The sequence below is a fragment of the Procambarus clarkii genome, chromosome 40 (genome assembly GCF_040958095.1).
Source record: "Procambarus clarkii isolate CNS0578487 chromosome 40, FALCON_Pclarkii_2.0, whole genome shotgun sequence".
NCBI classification, from domain to species: domain Eukaryota; kingdom Metazoa; phylum Arthropoda; class Malacostraca; order Decapoda; family Cambaridae; genus Procambarus; species Procambarus clarkii.
This window is the reverse complement of record NC_091189.1, coordinates 16,497,706-16,512,540: the sequence shown is the minus strand read 5'-3', so window position 1 is coordinate 16,512,540 and position 14,835 is coordinate 16,497,706. Positions and strand designations below refer to the sequence as shown.

The 14,835-nt window shown below is 37.1% G+C and overlaps 1 protein-coding gene across 1 annotated transcript in view; it reads left to right on the top strand.

Moving 5' to 3' along the window:
* Nucleotides 1–504: 504 nt before the first annotated feature.
* Nucleotides 505–14,835, top strand: part of Aos1 (activator of SUMO 1) — a 36,333-nt gene continuing 22,002 nt past the window's right edge. Inside the window, exons 1-4 of the mRNA XM_069338751.1 lie at nt 505–765; nt 2,245–2,416; nt 4,766–5,022; nt 6,312–6,493. Of these exons, the coding sequence (XP_069194852.1) occupies nt 653–765; nt 2,245–2,416; nt 4,766–5,022; nt 6,312–6,493 (724 nt within the window). The 5' untranslated portion in view covers nt 505–652. The remainder of the gene's footprint in view (nt 766–2,244; nt 2,417–4,765; nt 5,023–6,311; nt 6,494–14,835) is intronic.

Sequence of the window (14,835 nt, the reverse complement as noted above, 5' to 3'; positions counted from 1 at the left end):
CCAGAACTAAGCCAACTCTCACACCAGTAACGGTTGAGGGCTTCAGTGCTAACAACACTGCAGACCAAACATAACAGGGCTCGTCTCATGGAAACTTGTTACATACTGAACAAGTTGGAGACATAAAGCCAGACCACTTCTTTAAAAGATCAAATACAAGGGAGCAACAGCTTGTTATTATAAACTCATTGTCGAACTGCCTACCCGCTGAGACTGTGAAAACCAAGATATTACTTTTGTCCAAACTCCAGAAAAAATGAACAATATCAGGGGGAGGTGGAGGGTGACCTTTAACAAGACGCTGGCTTCCTGTCCTCGCAGAAGCCACTAATGAGATAAGGCGCTCAAGTAAATTCAGACATTTTTTTGCCCCCTTATCCCCTATATTCCTCATATTGAAGATTGCGACAATAATGCTTGTATACAAATAAAACACTAAAAAGAGAAATATACCAGAACTATTATGGAGGATTATAAGCTCTGATGAGAATTTATATTAGGCTCGTGTTGCAGCATCACAACACCAGCGCGGGACGCCGACTTGTGGCGTGTGACCGCTGAGCTGTGGTAGTGATACAAGGCTGTGGCAGAGACCCCCTTCAGCCGTGGTAACGAGCAGCACACTACACCCTCGAGTCAAGGTGCTCACTAGATGAGCAACTCGCACCTGAAGATGGTTGAGAAGCACGCGGAAACCATCACGGAGGATGAGGCCGCTCTCTATGACCGTCAGATCCGGCTGTGGGGCCTGGACGCCCAAAAGCGGTTGGTGCATACGGGCAGTGGGCACCCCCTTACACACGGGGCAGTGGGCACCCCTTACACACGGGGCATTGGGCACCCCTTACACACGGGGCAGTGGGCACCCCTTACACACGGGGCATTGGGCACCCCTTACACACGGGGCATTGGGCACCCCTTACACACGGGGCAGTGGGCACCCCTTACACACGGGGCAGTGGGCACCCCTTACACACGGGGCAGTGGGCACCCCTTACACACTGGGCACCCCATACACACGGGGCAGTGGGCACCCCATACACACGGGGCAGTGGGCACCCCTTACACACAGGTTGCGAGCACTCATTCTGAACATGCACAAGCAGTATGGTTATTGCCTTTGTTTGGCATCGGCAATTAATGTAACATAACCACCAATAAAGAGTACGTGATGAGTTAGGAGTATTAAACAGTTAAGTACATGTTGAACAGATTACCTTGACATTACATTTTGATTCAAAGTTCTCTGTTCTTTGGTTTGATGAAGAGACTAGTTCTAGCTATAGATAAATGAATAGAGACTAGTGCTGCTACATGTCGGATACATGTATGCATTCGTGATACATTCACTGGAGTGCTGGAAAGACGGGACACCATGAGCGTAGCTCTCATCCTGTAACTACACTTAGGAAATTACATATAACTTTCCTCTAGAACACCATTTATTACCCATTACAGTCTCCATAATCTTGACCTCCAAATAGAGGATTGATTTTGCTAAGACATGTATATATCCTTTCATTGTCATTCCAAGTGGTACAGTTGAGTATTAGAATCAGTCCCCATAGTTTAAATGCTTCACTCTATATGTGTAGTAATATTAAGATGCATAATATAATTACACAAGAACAAATGTACATCGAGAGGCTTCTAGGATGAGTCAATAATAACATTATTGTACCTGGACCAAATTGAAGATTTAAAGTGAATGTATAGACCATCCACTTACATTGATCAGTACTGTGGTTGCCTTGCTTCTTGCATGGTTAGCAATGAATCCACTATGGTCAGAGTGGTTTGACATTTCCTGCACTCCTTACACCCCAATACCTTCACATCCTCTCTAGATACTGCAGAGTACAATTGTACTGATGTAAAAAAAAAATTCTGATAGTTATCATTCCTTGAAAAGTGTACTAGTCCCATGTCTTTGCAATATGAGCCTGGCTAAGACTGGACTCAAATTATGAAGGCTTATGCACTGCCACTCGGCATTTGCATTGATTAAAAATTAATTGTGTAAGAATTATTCACCTTGTTTTGACACAAATCTTTATGTAAAGTTTGACAATAAAAATGAACAATAATGCATGCTTTGCTTTTGAGTGTTGTTTTATATGGTTTGCTCTTAAGTCAGCATTTCTTTTTTTTTTTGACAGTAGGATATATAAATTTATTTACTTACATTGTATAGCCTATACTTCATGAATTTATGAGTAACATATTGAAACATCTTTATTGCAGATTGCGCACTTCTCGTATATTGGTTGCTGGAGTTTGTGGAATGGGAGCAGAGGTCGCAAAGAATTTGGTTCTCTCAGGAGTAAAATCTCTTACCTTGTTGGACCATCGCACAATTACAGAAATTGAAACATGCTCAAATTTTCTTGTTCCACATGATGCACTTGGTAAAAATGTGAGTAGCCATGATGTTTTCAAGAATTTAAGTTTTTCTTCTAATTATTAGCTATTTTAATAAAATACAGTGTACTGTTTATAAATGCTATATATATACTGTATCTACGGTATACAGTGGTACCCCGGAATACGAGCATTCCTGTTTACGAGTTTTTCGGATTACGAGCAGGATTTACTCGGAAAATTTACATCGGAATACGAGCATTGCCTTGGAATACGAGCGTGTTGATACGCGTACAGGCCAACTAGTGCGTGGTGGTACGGCGATCGCGCCTCAGTTTACCAGTGCCTCACGCCCAGTGACTATACCGCCTGAATTCTTCACAAGGATTTACAGTTTTTGTCGGATTTTTGGCCATTTGAGCATAAAAATTGTTATTATATATCTTTTTTTTTTTTTTTTTTTTTTTTTTTTTTTTTTTTTTTTTTTTTTATAGATATATACAAGAGTTGTTACATTCTTGTACAGCCACTAGTACGCGCAGCGTTTCGGGCAAGTCCTTAATCCTATGGTCCCTGGAATACGATCCCCTGCCGCGAAGAATCGTTTTTTCATCCAAGTACACATTTTACTGTTGCGTTAAACAGAGGCTACAGTTAAGGAATTGCGCCCAGTAAATCCTCCCCGGCCAGGATACGAACCCATGACATAGCGCTCGCGGAACGCCAGGCGAGTGTCTTACCACTACACCACGGAAACTGTTCAAAAACTGAATCTTGTCATGGGTCCCAAGAAAGCCAGTGGTAAGATTCAACCTAAGAAAATAGTTGTGAGTAGAGGCTGTCCCTTCTTCATTAAGAAAATATGTGAAGTATAGGAAGAACTGCAAAGTTTTGTTGAAAAAACTTGCCCAGATAAAGCTGTAGCAGGCCGTTGCATTGACTTTTTAAATGACAATGTGATGTCTTACTACAGCCAAGTGTTAAAATGTAGGGAAAAACAAGTGTCTTCCAACAGATTCTTAGACAAGGAAGCAGTGAGCCACAAGCAGGTCCTAGTCGTATGCAGGCAAAACGTGCCAGAGTGCACACCAGTGAGGACTTCACTGGTGTGAAGTCCTCACACCAGTGAAGTCCAGATAAATTTCCTGTCACAGACGTGACAACTATATAGTATGTACAGTGGCACCTCGACTTACGATTGCATCGACTTACGATAATTTCGAGTTACGATATAAATTTGATTGAAAAATGCGACTCGACTTACGATAGTGTCGTCGACTAACGATATTTGTTGGTACACGTTTGGGTCGGCCAAGCCCGTGGTTCCCGGTCACGGGGGCCAACCTGCCTCAGTTTACTAGAGCTGCTTTTCTGGGATTAATAACCCGAAATTCTATTTGTGTCTGTAACTCATATTAAATATATATTTTAAGAAAAACAAATAAAAATTGTCATTGCAATTTTGGCAAATTAAATATTGAAGACTAAGCCAATTAAGAACAGTAAATACGCACTGGTGAACATTAAAAGTAAGAGAAGCTAACGATTGCTAATTGTCTGCAACCAAGAAGACCCTTTGTCAGACTTTAACTCTAATTTTAAATCCTGGGTATGTCTCTTTGGTATTAAAATGGTATTTTATAAAAGACATAATATCACAGCATATATGAATAATTATTAAGTGAATATGAACTGCTAAACATGATAACTAAAAAAGCATGGTTATAAGCAAAATGTGTTTTCTTAACATTATATCATGTTACTAAGTGTAGTTCACTGATAAGATTGTCATCTGTTTTATATATTGTAGGTTTATATATGTTAAATAATTGATGGCAAATAAGATTTTGTACTGAGAATTAAGCCAATAAATTCTAATCAAGAAAAAATCTAAATTTTTTAGTGCTTGCATCATAAAATTTTATACAGTACAGTATACAGTACTGTACTTTGAAATCACTCACCCAGAAGAAATGTGTAAAAGTTTAAAATACTATATAATAAAGACCAAAACCTTACCTAACTTCACCTACGAAAATATTTTTACTGTACGTGCTGCTCAGAAAATCTAGGTTTAGGGAAGTCAGTAGAGTAACCAAGTGTACAGCTTGGAAAAGTGCTTTCCCTATTCACTCGATCTGATTTTTAGCCTTGTACTGTATATGGCAGCATTTGGAATCTTTAAAAAAATCTATTAGAATTTTTCTATGGACTCACACCTATAAGTTTTTCATTACAGTAATATTCTATACTGCAACTACTAAACAAAATGCAAGGTTCTCATTAGAGAACACTGATAGACTGTGTTTTAATTTTGGAAGTCAATCTAAGAACTTATACTTGTACTGAATAAGGTGAAATTTTAGGGAGGTAAATACAGTACAAGAAATTTTCATCGTTACAGATAGCTGAGGCATCCCGAGAAAGAGCGCAGATTTTGAACCCAATGGTGGAAGTTTCCTCTGACACGAGCAATATTGATGACAAAACTGATGAATATTTCACCAAGTTTGATGTAGTGTGTGTGAGTCGCTGCCGTCGAGAACAGCTGCTCCGAATCAACAACATCTGCCGCAAGAATAAAATTTTATTTTTTGCTGGTGATGTGTTTGGAATGATTGGTTACATGTTCACCGACTTAAAGGATCATCAATATGTTGAGTAAGTTAAAAATTGTTCTCTAAATATTTAGTGATAAAGTGGAGTACTTTAATATACTGGGTATTCGTAAAGTAGATGCAAGTTTAGCCATATGCCCTTGGGTCCTTAACCACTGTGATGCACCGCGTTTATTGTGACATTCCCCCTGTGCACATAAAATCAAGTGTTTGCAATTTTTTTTTTATCTTTGTAAAATGATAAATTCCATTCCCTGAACATGTACATGTAAAATGCTTTAAATATTCCACTTACTTTGGCTGTGGGGAAGTGGAGAAGGGGGCGTCATGGGCTGGTTGCCCGTGCGTGAAGCTCCCAGAGGCGGTCGCGAGCGCCATTCAAGCACCGCAAATTGCCACAAATATATTTTCAATTATTTGTTCTATGTATTTCCAGTGCAGTTTTATTTATTTTTTATCGTATATGATGCATATTGGCGTTCTTTACAATATGTATACAGTAGAACGTTCATAATGTTCCATGGAACTGTGATACATGTGTCAGTAATGTGTCCACAATAAGAGTGGCGCTCAAAGCTACAACTGGATATGCTCACTATATCGTCCTCATCAGTGCTGTATCACTTGCATCCGACCTTTGTGTTTGGTCTTTATTGTGCCTAGCTTGATCAATATCATGACCCCTTATGTTCAAACAATAAGGTCTGAATTTCACCGACAGAGCGATCTTTCAACACCGTGTCAGACAGGTACAATATTTGGAAGCCAGAGGCGCGTGTGCCACCAATGGTTGTTCACTCAGTACTAAGCCAGCCAGCAGCCTTAAGACATTCTGGGAATTTTTTCCAAGATGGTTGCCTCTCACTGAAGGTCCCAGGAGTTCATTTTGTGCACAACCTACAGCGCACCTGTTTTGAACGGGTGCGAAATATTTAAAAGGTGTTTTCTCGGTTGGCACAGTTTCCCACCGACCGAGTTTTCTCTGTTGGTGCAGCATAGTGGTTAACCATCCTGTTCCTCAATTGCTGTTCAATTAGAAGTTGCAGGGGTTCAGTACAGTGGTCTATATTCTCGACTTGCAATAAAGAATCCCAGGTTCGATCCCTAGACGGGACAAATAGTAGGACACGTTTCCTTTTACCTGATGCTTTTTCACATAGCAGTAAATAGTACCTACATGTAAGGCAACTGTTGTAGGTTGCATCCTGGGGATGGTCACCAGTTGGCCTAAAGGACCTCGATATAAATCTTAAGCACAGTACTGTACCTGTTTAGGCTTTCTGTTTCTGACAGTGGGGTGGGATTTAATACCTTTTTGTCAATGTCTTCCAGAGAGGTGAAAAAGAGGAAGGAAATCGAGCAAGATGGTAAGAAGCAGACTGTTGAGGAGACAAAGATGGTGAAGCACACAGAAACATTCGTTCCTTTAAGTCAAGCGCTGGATGTAGATTGGTCTTCAAAAAAGTATGCCTCTCAGCTGAAAAGGACATCTCCAGCATACTTTATAATGCACAGTAAGATAAATGACAGTGTGTGTGTGTGTGTGTGTGTATTTATATTATATTATATTATATAATATAATATATAACTGAAAACTTACACCCCAGAAGTGACACGAACCCATACTGTTAGAAGCAATGCATCTGATGTACAGGATCCCTTAACCACTCGACCAACACAACCGGACAAAAGAGGATGGTAGCCAAGGCTAATTCCCATCCCCCTGCCGGCACTCTGTTGGTAATCTTGGGCATGGTATTTTATCAAATCGCCTCATTCTTTGGGGACACGCGAGGAACACAAATGCGAACAAGCTGTACATCAGATGCATTGCTTCTGGCAGTATGGGTTTGAGTCACTTCTGGGGAGTGAGTTTTCAGTTACATATATGCCTGGAGACCGTTCAGGCTTCTTGAGGTTATCTTGAGATGATTTCGGGGCTTTTTTTTAGTGTCCCCGCGGCCCGGTCCTCGACCAGGCCTCCACCCCCAGGAAGCAGCCCGTGACAGCTGACTAACACCCAGGTACCTATTTTACTGCTAGGTAACAGGGGCATAGGGTGAAAGAAACTCTGCCCATTGTTTCTCGCCGGCACCTGGGATCGAACCCAGGACCACAGGATCACAAGTCCAGCGTGCTGTCCATTCGGCTGACTGGCTCCCCGTCTTGTTCGCATTTGTGTTCCATCTGCCTAGAGACTGCACGAACACCTACTTTTCCTTTTCCCGTCACTATATATATATATGTATATATATATATATATATATGTATATATATATATATATATATATATATATATATATATATATATATATATATATATATATATATATATATATATATATATATATATATATATATATATATATATATATATATATATATATATATATATATATATATATATATATATATATATATATATATATATATATATATATATATATATATATATATATATATATATATATATATATATATATATATATATATATATATATATATATATATATATATATATATATATATATATATATATATATATATATATATATATATATATATATATATATATATATATATATATATATATATATATATATATATATATATATATATATATATATATATATATATATATATATATATATATATATATATATATATATATATATATATATATATATATATATATATATATATATATATATATATATATATATATATATATATATATATATATATATATATATATATATATATATATATATATATATATATATATATATATATATATATATATATATATATATATATATATATATATATATATATATATATATATATATATATATATATATATATATATATATATATATATATATATGTCGTACCTAATAGCCAGAACGCACTTCTCAGCCTACTATTCAAGGCCCGATTTGCCTAATAAGCCAAGTTTTCATGAATTAATGTTTTTTCGTCTACCTAACCTAACCTAACCTAGCTTTTTTTGGCTACCTAACCTAACCTTACCTATATATATAGGTTAGGTTAGGTTAGGTAGGGTTGGTTAGGTTCGGTCATATATCTACGTTAATTTTAACTCCAATAAAAAAAAATTGACCTCATACATAGTGAAAAGGGTAGCTTTATCATTTCATAAGAAAAAAATTATAGTAAATAAATTAATTCAGGAAAACTTGGCTTATTAGGCAAATCGGGCCTTGAATAGTAGGCTGAGAAGTGAGTTCTGGCTACTAGGTACGACATATATATATATATATATATATATATATATATATATATATATATATATATATATATATATAAATATATATATATATATAAATATATATATATATATATATATATATATATATATATATATATATATATATATATATATATATATATATATATATATATATATATATATATATATATATTGAATATGACCGCATATTCTGTATTTATTATTTTCTGGTTTAGGGCTTCTATCCCTCTAACTATTTTCTTAGCATCAGGGCTTAATTGGAATAGGAGTTCTCCAAAACTCATTTTCGTACTTTTAAGGTGAAGAAAAGAAGTGATTTACTATAGAGTGTATTACACTTATTTGTATAATTTGCACGACGTTTCGAACCTCCATGGTTCATTCTCAAGTGAACAGATCTTGCAATACTAGTTGATTTTATACCCGCATTAGGTCAGGTGATAATACAATGAAGGTGAAAAACATGGGGGGATACATAAGGGATAAACATAGGGGCTGCAGAAGGCTTATTGGCCCATACGAAGCATCTCCTATCTAAACACAAAGATTAATCCAGTGTAATTGGCCTGTTATGTTGGACATTGTTTTCTGTGTTGGCATCGATATGTTCTTGTCTTGTCCTTACTCTCATGGTGGGTAGAGTAAATAGTTCCGTGATTTGGGTGTTCATGGTAGGTCGCTCTATTCTTATGTGAATTGCCTCAAGAATTTGTAATCTTCTTGAATCTTGGGTTTTGTCTATTATGCAAGTATTCTTGTTCAACATTTCTCTTGTTAGAGTAATGTCATGGGCTTGTCTCATGTGATTCCTAGATATATATATAAAGCCCATGACATTACTCTAACAAGATTACTATCCGAGTGCCGGCGGTGGGGTGGTTCAAATAGCCTCGGCTATCACCTCATTTTGTCCGGTCGTGATGGTCAAGTGGATTAAGGCGTCTTGTACATACCAGTTGCGTGGCTCCTGGGAGTATGGGTTCGAGTCACTTCTGGGGTGTGAGTTTTCAGTTGCATATTGTCCTGGGGACCATTCAGGCTTGTTTGCATTTGTGTTCCTCACGTGTGCCCCAAAGAATGAGGTGATTTGGTAAAATGCTTTGCCCAAGATTACTATCCGAGTGCCGGCGGTGGGGTGGTTCAAATAGCCTCGGCTATCACCTCATTTTGTACGGTCGTGATGGTCAAGTGGATTAAGGCGTCTTGTACATACCAGTTGCGTGGCTCCTGGGAGTATGGGTTCGAGTCATTTCTGGGGTGTGAGTTTTCAGTTGCATATTGTCCTGGGGACCATTCAGGCTTGTTCGCATTTGTGTTCCTCACGTGTGCCCCAAAGAATGAGGTGATTTGGTAAAATGCTATGCCCAAGATTACTATCCGAGTGCCGGTGGTGGGGTGGTTCAAATAGCCTCGGCTATCACCTCATTTTGTCCGGTCGTGATGGTCAAGTGGATTAAGGCGTCTTGTACATACCAGTTGCGTGGCTCCTGGGAGTATGGGTTCGAGTCACTTCTGGGGTGTGAGTTTTCAGTTATATATATTTATATATATATATATATTTATATATATATATATTTATATATATATATATTTATATATATATATATATATACAGTGGTACCTCGCATAACGAATTTAATCCGTTCCATGTTCGTCATGCGAAACGGACGTCATACAAAACGAGTGTCTCCCATGTAACCAGTGTGATGCACTGTGTTTATTGTGAAATTTCCCTAGTGTGCATGACATCAAATGTTCCCCAAAATATAATTTTTCTTTGTAAAATGATAAATTACCGTCCCTGAACATGTCTATGTAAAGATAATTACTAAATTCCACTTACTTTGGCTGTGAGGGCGTGGACAAGGTGCGGTGTGACGTCATCAGGGGCTGGTCGCCCGTGTGTGAAGCTCCCAGACACGGTCGCGCAGGCCATTCAAGCACCGTGTGTTGCCACAAATATATTTTCAAATATTTTTCCTATGCATTTCCAATGCGGTTTTATTTGTTTCTTTTATCGTATATGATGCATATTTGTGACCTTTACAATATGTATACAGTAGAATGTTCATAATTTTCCATGAAACTGTGATACATGTGTCAGTAATGTATCCACAATAAATGTTTATTGTCACAATATTACGTGGTAAAAATTCACTAATATTACAATATGTACAGTTTCACATACTATTTACACAGTAACACACTGTATTACACACTCAGTACTTTGGAGGTGCATAATAGTCAACGAAGTAGTCCATGGTACACAGCGCGACTTTGCTCTCTTTGCACCAGCTACAGATAGATTTTTGTTTCCTGTTTCATCGTTCTGTGTGCTTGCAAATAATGCATTCGCGTGCACCCTTGGCTTTAGTACTTGTAGGTGGTATGTAGCCAAGCTTGTAAAGCATAAAGTAGTATTGAAACGATTATAGGAAAAGCTCAATTTGTAAGGTAGTCTTGAAAAGATCGCTTTGTAAGGTCCCACACAGGAAGAGATTCAGCTAGCCTCGAAGAGTGTCCATCAGTCAGGAAGAGATTCAGCTAGCCTCAAAGAGTGTCCATCAGTCAGGAAAAGATTTAGGTATTCTTAAAAATATCAATGAACACCTCCACCATGGAAGCCGCTAACACTGTTCATCTATGCTACTTGTATCAGATGCATCATCACTGAACGCAGAAAACGATTCATCTATGTATCATCTATATACATTAGAGATGGCAAGGGTGGGGCTCAGAGCTACACCTGGATACGCTCGCTGTATCATCCTCATAGGTGCTGTATCACAGGCATCCGACCGTTGTGTTAAGCCCTTATTGCGCCTAGCTTCACCAATGTTATGACCCTTATGTTCTTCAAACAATAGGGTCTGAATTGCACTGACTGAGTACAGTCTTTCAACACCGTGTGGGACAGGTGTTTGAGAGCCAGAGGCACGTGTGCTACAAATGGTTGCTCACGCACTACTAACCCAGCCAGCAGCCCTTGTCTTTCATATTCGTTATAGCAAAAGGTTCGTTCAGTGTTTGTTGGGTAGGCTGCTCCATTATGACAATCTTTCTTTGTTTCAAATGTGTTCCATTTGTTTTGTATTTATCACTTACGTCTCAATAATGGAGCAGCCTACCCGACAAACACTGAACGAACCTTTATGACATTTGTCCATTTTCCAAATTGTTTCAACAGTTCTTTTATTTTTCGTTTTTTTTTTTTTTTTTTTTTTTTAAGAAACATGGAGCAGTCGACCTGTAGACCACCGAATGAACCTTTTTGACATTTGTACTGGTTTTCAAAATTCTTCATTTTTTTTATTATATACGTTTTTTGTATGTAAGAAACATGGAGCAGCCTACCTGCCGACCACCGAACGAATCTTTTGCTATAAGACAAATGAAAAATAAATATTGAACACATTTGAAGAAAGGAAAATGTCATAATGGTTTATTCAGTGTATGTAAGGTAGGCTTCTCCATTATTGAGACGTAAATGACAAATAAAAAACAAATGGAACACATTTGAAACAAAGAAAGATTGTTATAATGGAGCAGCCTACCTGCCGAACACCGAACGAACTTTTTTGACATTTGTTGTATATCAGATATTTCAATTCTTTTTTCCTACAAAAACGTCAATGCTTTGCAACATCTCAGCAGTCACCCTTTTATATCCCAGCATCATTAGCATCTTTAAACAAGAACAACATAATTTATGTGCATCGTCGGAGGCGTCTAAGAATGTGCAAGTAGCAGCGCGACCCCACCGTGTGGTGTTGACGTTACTCAAACCAGCGTTCGTCATACGGGACGATATGACGCCGATCGGGCCGTTCGTTACCCAAAGTATTCGTCTTTTGGGGCAATCGTTATGCGAGGTACCACTGTATTTATATATGTCGTACCTAGTAGCCAGAACGCACTACTCAGCCTACTATACAAGGCCCGATTTGGCTAATAAGCCAAGTTTTCCTGAATTAACATATTTTCTCTAATTTTTTTCTTATGAAATGATAAAGCTACCCATTTCATTATGTATGAGGTCAATTGTTTTTTATTGGAGTTAAAATTAACGTAGATATATGACCGAACCTAACCAACCCTACCTAACCTAACCTAACCAACCCTACCTAACCTAACCTAACCTATTTTTACTGGTTAGGTTAGGTTAGGTAGCCGAAAAAGTTAGGTTAGGTTAGGTTAGGTAGTCGAAAAACAATTAATTCATGAAAACTTGGCTTATTAGGCAAATTGGGCCTTGCATAGTAGGCTGAGAAGTGCGTTCTGGCTACTAGGTACGACATATATATATATATATATATATATATATATATATATATATATATATATATATATATATATATATATATATATATATATATATATATATATATATTTATATATATATTTATATATATATATATATATATATATATTTATATATATATATATATATATATATATTTATATATATATATTTATATATATATATATATATATATATATTTATATATATATATATATATATATTTATATATATATATATATTTATATATATATATATATATTTATATATATATATATATATATTTATATATATATATATATTTATATATATATATTTATATATATATATATTTATATATACAGGCATACCTCAGAATAAGAGTTTAATCCGTTCCTGGAGACGCCTCGCCTTCCGAAAACTCGAATTCCGAAGTTAATTTCCCCATAAGAAATAAAGGGAAATGAATTAATCCGTTCCTGACTACCCCAAAAACCCCACATCAAACTAAATTTTTATACCTAATTTACCTAATTCATCTAAATAAACCTACAAAACTGTGTTCCAGTTATTACTTACCTTGCTGTCGAGTGCTGTAGGCGTATGGAAGATGGTGAGGAGGGGGGAGGAGGAGAGGAGTTACTGTTTGGAAGGGGAGTCCCCTTCCATAATCACATCACATAACCCCATGCCTTGTAACACTATGGATACCACTTCTCTTTCTAAATTTTTCAAACCAGCCCCTGCTTGCCTTAAACTCTTTCTTATCTGCATCACTCGTTGCAGGGGTATTCTTTAGAAGGTCTTCGTGCAACACCCTGGCTTTCTCACAAATAATGGCCTCCGAAACACTATCACCCCTCAACTCCTTGTCGTGTATCCAAATTAATAACAACTTTTCCACTTCTTCAAGTATTTGTGGTCTTTGTGCCGTTAATGTTCTTACGCCTTTTGCCACTTTAGCACCCATAATCTTATTTTTCTTCTTAAGTATAGTGCATATTGTTGATGTGGCTTTGTTGTACTGCCTACAAAGTTCAACAACACGTGTACCGTTCTCATGCTTCCGAATGATCTCTTGTTTCTCCTCTATTGTCATCCTCACATGAGCTTTCTGGCCTTTATCCTTACCACTGGCTTTCTTGGGACCCATGGTGAGATATATAATAACAAATTGTATAGACAAATCACCAAAAATCCAACAAAACACTGAAAATCCGCGAGAAGAATTGATGTGGGGGTAGTCACTGAGCGCGAGACAATAATAAACTGAGGGGCGGAGGGGCGACGAACGCGCTAGGTCGGCTGTACGCGTATCAACAAACTCGCGTCCAAACTCGCCTCCCGAAGTAACCCTCGCCTTCTGAGACAACTTTTTGGAGTAAATACACCTCGCCTTCCGAAAACCTCGCATACAGGGACAATCGCATTCCGAGGTACCACTGTATATATATATATATATATATATATATATATATATTTATATATATATATTTATATATATATATTTATATATATATATATTTATATATATATATTTATATATATATATATTTATATATATATATATTTATATTTTATTAAATATGACCGAAAAAGTAAGATTAATAATTCTAACACGAATTTTCTCAATCTTTCGTACATTATGCTTCACTGTTGGAGGTAAATCAAAAATCACTTCTCCAAAATTCATTTTTATTTCTAGTCTGACGCGACACGGGCGCGTTTCGTAAAACTTATTACATTTTCAAAGACTTCACAAATACACATCTGATTAGAACTTGCGTTTCCCTGATTTTATATCTACATTTGAGTGAGGTGGGAAGGGTGATGTGGCATTACATTTGAGTAAGGTGGGAAGGATGATGTGGCATTAGAGGATATTAATAGGGTATTAAAAGTATCAACACAAGACAGAACACGAAACAATGTGCAAGTTTTCAGTTGCATATTGTCCTGGGGACCATTCAGGCTTGTTCGCATTTGTGTTCCTCACGTGTGCCCCAAAGAATGAGGTGATTTGGTAAAATGCTATGCCCAAGATAACTATCCGAGTGCCGGCGGTGGGGTGGTTCAAATAGCCTCGGCTATCACCTTATTAGTCCGGTCGTGATGGTCAAGTGGATTAAGGCGTCTTGTACATACCAGTTGCGTTGCTTCTGGGAGTATGGGTTCGAGTCACTTCTGGGGTGTGAGTTTTCAGTTGCATATTGTCCTGGGGACCATTCAGGCTTGTTCGCATTTGTGTTCCTCACGTGTGCCCCAAAGAATGAGGTGATTTGGTAAAATGCTATGCCCAAGAT